Source organism: Pterocles gutturalis, unplaced genomic scaffold, assembly GCF_000699245.1.
Source record: "Pterocles gutturalis isolate BGI_N339 unplaced genomic scaffold, ASM69924v1 scaffold33828, whole genome shotgun sequence".
Lineage (NCBI taxonomy): Eukaryota > Metazoa > Chordata > Aves > Pterocliformes > Pteroclidae > Pterocles > Pterocles gutturalis.
Window position 1 is genome coordinate 1,465 of NW_010126753.1, and position 7,304 is coordinate 8,768.

The 7,304-nt window shown below is 55.0% G+C and overlaps 1 protein-coding gene across 1 annotated transcript in view; it reads right to left on the reverse strand.

The window, feature by feature from the left end:
• Nucleotides 1-7,304, reverse strand: part of UBE4A (ubiquitination factor E4A) — a gene marked incomplete at its 5' end in the record, with an annotated part of 8,476 nt that overhangs the window by 837 nt on the left and 335 nt on the right. The window contains 15 exon segments of the mRNA XM_010079081.1: nt 1-47; nt 453-633; nt 752-926; nt 1,287-1,400; nt 1,538-1,638; nt 2,064-2,251; nt 2,387-2,519; nt 3,150-3,448; nt 4,207-4,333; nt 4,529-4,862; nt 5,280-5,471; nt 5,687-5,889; nt 6,068-6,227; nt 6,358-6,510; nt 7,156-7,268. The exon segment at nt 1-47 is cut by the window's left edge and continues 26 nt beyond it. Of these exon segments, the coding sequence (XP_010077383.1) occupies nt 1-47; nt 453-633; nt 752-926; nt 1,287-1,400; nt 1,538-1,638; nt 2,064-2,251; nt 2,387-2,519; nt 3,150-3,448; nt 4,207-4,333; nt 4,529-4,862; nt 5,280-5,471; nt 5,687-5,889; nt 6,068-6,227; nt 6,358-6,510; nt 7,156-7,268 (2,520 nt within the window).

A 7,304-nucleotide genomic window follows, 5' to 3' on the forward strand; every position in this document is an offset into this window, starting at 1 on the left:
AGGAGCGGCCGTCCTTGGGCACCGTGGCACAGAAGTTTTCTTCATCCCTGGACCACAGGTTAAAAGAGAGTGAAGGTTTAAGAATCCACATTTATCGGGCTGCAAAACATGCAGCTGCAAGAAAGAAGTCAAAGCCCAAGAAAAGCTTGACTGTCGTTAAGCATTTCTTCAGGTCCTCTCCATGGTGTGAATGTACCCGCAACGGTGCTTAGCTCCCACCCCTGCCAGCTGGGTCGCAGCTGTCTTCCTTGGGTAATTCACACTAAAACTGTTACAGAACACTGCCAAAAAAACCCCTTCAGGCTTGTGGGAAGCATGCAGAGCAATTCTGCTGCTGCTGTTCCCAGAGGGGAGGCTCCGGCCCCACAACACAGCGGGCCTCAGGGTTCTGATGGCCACAACGTCCCTGGGATGGCTCCTGGATGGCTCCTGCCACCCCCCCTGTCACCTACCCGAGGTTTAGGTAGATGGTACAGATGTCAGACACGAGCTGCTGCGGCTTGAAGTCAAACTCGCTGAAATCCTTGACTTTCAAAGCTCCCATTTTAGGGCCAACCAGGTGTTGCAGAAAATAGTTGAGCATGGAGATGATGCGCTCCGCAAGGAAAGGATGCACAAAGAGGGACTTAATTTCTGGAACAGAAACCAACAGTTCCCTGAGCTCCGCAGCAATCCCATCCCGCTCCGACCACCTGGACACAGGCAGGGCCCTTCCCCGCATGCCAGCGGGCAGAGGGGCTGCTATCCCTACCTGAGGTCAGGAAGGCCAGCGTGCCGATGGTCTCGTTGGACATGATGTTGTGGAAGCGTGCCAGCTGGCCAAACATCTGCAGGCTCGACTCCTTCTCCCGGCGAGCCTCCTGGGACAGGCTGTCCCAGTCGCCGCGGTCCTTCTCGATCTGCTGAACTTTAATCTTACTGAGGTACTGCAAAGACACGGCAGGGAAGCGTGCAGGAGAACAGGCAGGTAAACGGGCAGCGGCGGCTACAACAGACCTGTCCTGCAAGGCTGCAGGCTGACAGAGGCTGATTTGGGATGCAAAAGATGCCTGAAAAGGCCACTCGGAACCACCCACGTTTCACAAAACACAGAACATTCGTTTGGACAGCAAACCGTAGGAAGTCCATAAATGTTCACAAACAGATGGGCAATATCCACACCACCCATCTGATCCACTGGCCTCCTGACAATCGATTCTATGGCAGGGAAAAGCTCCCCAAAAAAGCCCTTTCTAGCAGCAACAGGCAGCTCTGAAAGGCACAGGGAGACACGCGCTCAGCCCTACCTGTATGGCTTCGTCCAGCAGGAAAATGGCATCGTTCATCAGCAGATTAAGGAAGCGCAAGAAGAGTGGGGGATTCATTGCCTCCAGGTTCTCCGAAGCGTAATCAGCCAGAGTCTGGGAGGAACAAGAGAAGGATGAAAGCTGGGGGACAGCCCCACCAGCAGGACACAGATCTGTGCCCTCCACGAAGAGCTGTACACACACACTCGTATCAGCACATCTCACACCTATATACACGCCTCTTGCCTCACCTTGATGCTCTGCCGGTAGGAATCCGTGCCCCACATGTACCTCAGGATGGGATACATGGGACGGCGGTAGTTAAACTTCTGTTCAAACTGGTGTGGGTCACCTAGACATAAGCGAAAGTAAGAGCATGTCAAAGGGGCAGCGGGCACAGGCAGGGCCTGCTAACTCCTTTTCACTTTGTTTGGAATAAAAAACCTGCTCCCGTGCAGGTCAGTGAAATCTTGTCACCGATTTCCAAGCAGTACAACTGATCCTACAGCAGGGAAGGATGGGTGAGGACCCATAACAAGCACTGGTGAGCTGAAAAACCTGAGCTCCAGAGGTCACCCCTCCTAGATCCACAGTTCTGTGCAAGACAGAATTTTGTCAAGACCGATGTTTCGCTGGAATGCCGCCTGCCTAACAGGGCCAGGCAGCTTCATGAAGCACAAATAGATTTGTTTCTTTGCACTCACATTCTTCAAACCCTGAGACATTCCCCCTGCAGGTGGCACAGAATGAAGCCAACTCTTCCCCTTGTGCCCTTACCGGTAAACTCGATATCCACAAAGACTTTGATGAGCGCCTCGGCAAGATGGGCAGCGTGTTGGTAAGAGCAGAACACTCGCTTGCGATGAAACACGCTCGAGACGAGCGGGTTCTGGGCCTGATCTAAGTGAGGCATCACAGCTTCCAACACCTCGGCCAGCTTGGCTCGCAGATGAGGATTTTTCATCCTGCAAGAGAAAAACAAAGCCAATCCAGGACGGCACGAGGGCTGCATAAACCAAACCCCAAGACACCTCTGACCATTTCTACGTGCCTTTTTCTCCCTGCATGCTCCTCAGGTAAGTGCCTGGGGCTGTACATACCTCTCCACATCGCCCATGAAGACAGTAACGAAGTGAAGGACATGCTCCAGCGAATCGGCGGAAGTCTCCAAGATGTCATCAGCAAAACGCCGCAGGAAGATGAAGAAGTCACCCAAATTATCGGCAAAAAATTCTGCAAGCAGAGATTGCAGGTGAGTTCCTCCTGGGCAGCTCACTTTGCTCTCTTCCTCCCTCCCGTGCACTCTCCCCTCATCACCCCGATGCTGACTGAAGTTTTGGGAACTAACCAGCTGCATCAGAATACTGCCATTGTGGAGGATGCCTGGTGTGAGGAAATGAGGAACGCAGCGGATTCACCTCACCTCTCTCAGAGGTTAAGTCACTTACGAGGCGAATCTCCATACAACAGAAACCATGAGGAGGATTTTGTGCGTAGGGAGAACAGTAAATCAAGACGGTATTTGGCAAAACTTTGCAAGTGGGCCCTGAGGGAGATCTTTAAAAGGTCAGCAGCACCAGTACCTTCAGTTTGCCCCCTTAGAAACCCCCAATTTTAAAAGAGAGGGTGACCCTCTTCAAGAAGAATACTCTGCACCAAGAAAGATGCTATCGGCTGTAGCACTGTCCTGCCCCGGGCAGAGAAGCGCTTCCTCAGGCAGCTCTCCCCATGCTCACTAGCTGGGAGCAGGACTAGCCCGTGAGATGCACTGGGAGGAATGGCGTATTCTGTGAGTAGCTCCAGACTGGGGCGGTTAATCACGGTGGGCACAGCGACAGACACCGGCAGGACGAGGGGCTTCACCTGGGACGTAGGCCAGCGCGCTGTTCTCCACGGCCGGCAGCGGGAAGGTCAGCTCCAGCGGCTCCGTCCCGCGGTTCCCCAGGGCCAGCTGCACCGCCATGGAGCCCTGCAGGTTCAGGCAGTTCTGCAGCATCTGTGGCTCCGTCATCGCCGTCTTGGTGGAGAGATAGATGGTCATCAGGCGCTCAAACTGCTCCCTGAGGCTGTCGGCAGTGGGGCTGGAGCTCTGCTGAGCTTCTCGCCACGCCACTTGCAGGCGGTGAAGGCTTTGGTTTATCTTGACCATCTGGTCGTGCAACCTGCGCGGAAAACAAGGCAAAGAGGAGGTGAGATGGGATACATATGATACAGCGCAGCTGAAAACCCCCTGACATTACTAAGGTCAGGGGTCCAGCACACCCAAGGGATGCCTGCGAGGCGACGTGTTCACTTCCCCGGCAACAAGCAGAACTTTTTTGTCTATTTCTATATTTAGAGAATAAACCAGAAGGTGACAGTGTTTGGATGAGCAGTGACCTCACAGTATCCAGGCAACACTTTGCAGACAGAGGGAAGCAGAGAAAAATAGAGCATCCTGGTGTCCAGAAAATCTTTTCCTGGAAACAGACAGCTACCTCACATTTCTGCTTCATGTTAAACCCATTTACTGGGGTGGTTTGGAGAGCTCGCAGCAGGCAGGTGCTCTGCCACCGAGATGCTTTCTAGTAGAGGAGCAAGATGCCTGAGCAACAGCAAACCAAGTTTCTTTACAAAACCAGCCAGCCTGAGGCTCAAACATCAGTGAAAGCAGGCAGTGAACTGTTCTCAGCACTGCAACCGGCGTGCTCTGTGTTCTGAGTATTTAATAGAAACATACAGGGTGCAAAACAGCGCTGGGAGCTGCCTGGTACCCACAGCTTGAGCATTCACATTGCTTAGCAGTGTCAGATATGATTTAAACCCACGTACAAAAATCCTCTCTCCCGCTCTGCGTGCTTTGGCAGCACACTGCGCACCACCGGAGAGGCGAAGGCTGCACAGGCAGAGCAGCACAGCCCCAGAGGAGGGAGTTACTCACCGGTGGAACCCCAAGTGCAGAGTGTACTGCGTGAGGACCAGGTTTTCCGTCACCAGATTGTAGCTGTTCGCAAACTCCGGCTCTTGCTCGCTCACAGCGGGTATCAAGCATGTTTCTTTTTCCAAACCTGCAAGGAGAAACATCTCTGCGTCAAGTCCTGCCCAGCAGCATTTATTTGTATCCAGCTCTTCCCTTGCTCCTCTCTGCTCATTCAACCCTCCCTCCTCTTCCAGCACACACTGAGTGGGCACTGCTGGGAGGGGGAAGGAGCCGGGGGGGTTCCCCTTTCTCCTTCCCTCACCCCCCTGAGGTTCGGGCGTACCTTTCATGTGGACATTCTTACTCCTCCTCTCCTCTTCGTTCAGCTCCTTCAGGGCACAGTAAGTGGGGTTGAAGGTCAGCAGCTTTGGAGATTTGGGTTTGCAGAAGGGCTGGCAGAGCTTGAGGAGGGCAGCTCCCAGGTTGAGGAAGAAGGCATCCGAGGCGTACATGTGGAAGAAGATCTCTGGCATCTGGTTAGCCCAGATCTTGGTGCGGCCCGCGTTGGCATGGAGGCAGTTTCCCAGCCAGGACAGAATCCTGTGCTTCGTCTCTGGAGACAACTGCAACAGGTTCTTCAGCATCTGGTAGATCTTCTCGTGGAACTGGGCCATAAACTGTTACAGGGAACAGAATGCGGTCGGAGGTGTCATTGGTGTGATCGCTCTGTGCCTCTCCCATCGTCAATGCTCTCAGAGCTCTCCCGGCTCCAGGTCACGTCCTGGTCCCCAAGGGCTGGGCCGTAGCGCCTGGAGTTATGGTGCTCGTGTCTGTCCCACAACTGCCACTCCTCCCTCTTCCCAGAGCTCAGACAACTGCTTTGCTCAACACGAAGACTCAGGTTTCACCCACCCAAGGAAGCAGATTAAACCGTTTGCATTTTACAGCTGGAGAATCCAAAGCAGTTCTGAGACTGGCTTAGTCACAAGCCAGATTATTAATGAGCCAGCGGCGAAACTCAGGCCCTGACACCCCCCGGCAGAGAGAGGCCACGAACGCACGCCAGGGAGCAGCACACTGGCGCCTCAGCCCACCTGATGGACGTTGGATTCCTGCACTTTGATCTCTTGCGGGCTGGATCGGGATGGATTCAGAAAATAGCCGTGGTTCTCCACCATACCAGGGGTCTTTAGCAAGCAGGAGATGTTTAAAATGGTGCCTAGCAAAGTCTTCTGGTACATCTGTCCGTTGCTGGGGTCCTTGGGCTGGATGTAGCCTGCAAAAACCTGGGGAAACACAGAGGGACACCCTGACAATCGCATAAAATCTCAGTGAAAAACAAAACTGTGCTCAAGGGTTTGGGACAGGCTGTGAGAAGGGAGGAGAGGGGTAAGAGCGCACACACGAGCTGTCGCTATACCGCACTGTTGGTTTGACTGTTTCCGTGCTTCTCCTGCAAGCAGAACCCGTGAGGAGCTCTTGCTCAGGCCAAAGCACCCACCTTTGCGATGTCCTTCTGCTTCGTGAAGTAAAGGAGCACGTCGAGGTAGGTGTACAGCAGGATCTGGCAGAGATCCAGGTCCTTGATTCTGCCCAACAGGATGTCGAACACGGGAACCATGACCTCCCCGAACGTCCGCACCTCCTCATCCATCGTTAGGGCTTCTATGACCTCCTCGAGAAACTCAGTCACGTCTTCAAAGTCTAGCAGGGGAAGCAAGGCCATTACTCACTATACTCCAACCAGAAATCTCGGTGTGTGCATACACCCCGGCCTGAGTGCAGCCCTCCCTTTCAGCAATGAGGAGCCACAGCTTCACCCCAGCCCACAGTGCTCTTCCCGCAATCTGTAACATGAAGGGCCGCCTCGCAGCTGACTTACGCGCTCCTCTCAGCGCCTCCAGCATCAGGTCCACCAGCTGCTCGTACACATTCTGGTTGACGTAAATCTCCGGGGTGAGGAGAACGGTGCGAGTGTTCGACACGGTCAGGTTCCGGCAGCGCACAGCGAAGGGCAGCAGGTTTTCTGGCACCTTGGTTATCTGCGCAAGGAGAATGAGGCAGAGTTGGGGCCCTGGCATCTGCTTCTGGCTGTTAAAACTTCAGCGGGGTCACCTCGGACCCCAAAGCTGGGTGACAAAGCTGCCGCCTTCCTCGGGAGCCCCTGCCCACCTCTTCTCTTGCCCTCTGGAAACAGGCGTAGAGGTAACGCAGGATCTGCCTCTCCCCAGCATCTCGGTCAGCGGAGAGGTTCTGCGTGCTGGTGGAGGTCATGTAAATCAGGTGGTTCCCCGGCTCCGGCAGCAGCAGGCGGGTGAACAGGGCCTAGGCACCGGCAAAGACAGATGGAAAGCGACACAGCCTCGGCAGAGGGACAAGCCCTCCAGGAAAAGCCGCTCTGTATCACCACAGCCCACATTACTTCTGCCCAGAAAAGTGCTCTCTATGTCTCCCTAAGTAACAGAGCACTACACCAAGCTGCTCCTTGGCTAAACGTCACCCGTTCCTTTTGACAGCGCCAACAGCCCTCGCAGAACTTACAGACACTGCAAAGCCCACCAGGAGTGACTGACACATCCGCAAACAAAGCTAAGCGTGCGCAGGAACGCAGATCACAAAGCTTCGCGTGGCACCACAACAGCCAGCACGCTGTCCCGCTGCCAGCGGCGTCTGCCTCCTGCACCCACACCCCAGCCCTCCCTCACACCCCACCAAGGCCAGACTCACTCCCCTCCCCATCCCGAGCCGATCTGCACATGCAGCCTCAGGAGGGAGCCTGAAGCAGCAAACACCGAGCCTTTCCCACCCTCCTACCCCAAAAACCGTGACGCCATTCCCAGCAAAGCTGCAACCGGTGGCTCCAAGCTGGACTTTGGCAAACAGGCTGCCTTCAGGATGCGCCACCCAGGCGTTGCGAGGAAACACATTCACCTCCTCTCCAAGCAGCACGCCCGAGGCCGGCAGCCCTACCTGCGCGACGTTGTTCATGTCCAGCCAGTCCTGGTCGTCCAGCTCCGCGGCCATTTCCTCCAGGTAGACGCAGCGCGCCGGGATCCCGTTCCCGCTCTTCATGCTGGGGTCGCCTGAGAAGGACGCAGAGGAACCCGCTTCACCCAAAC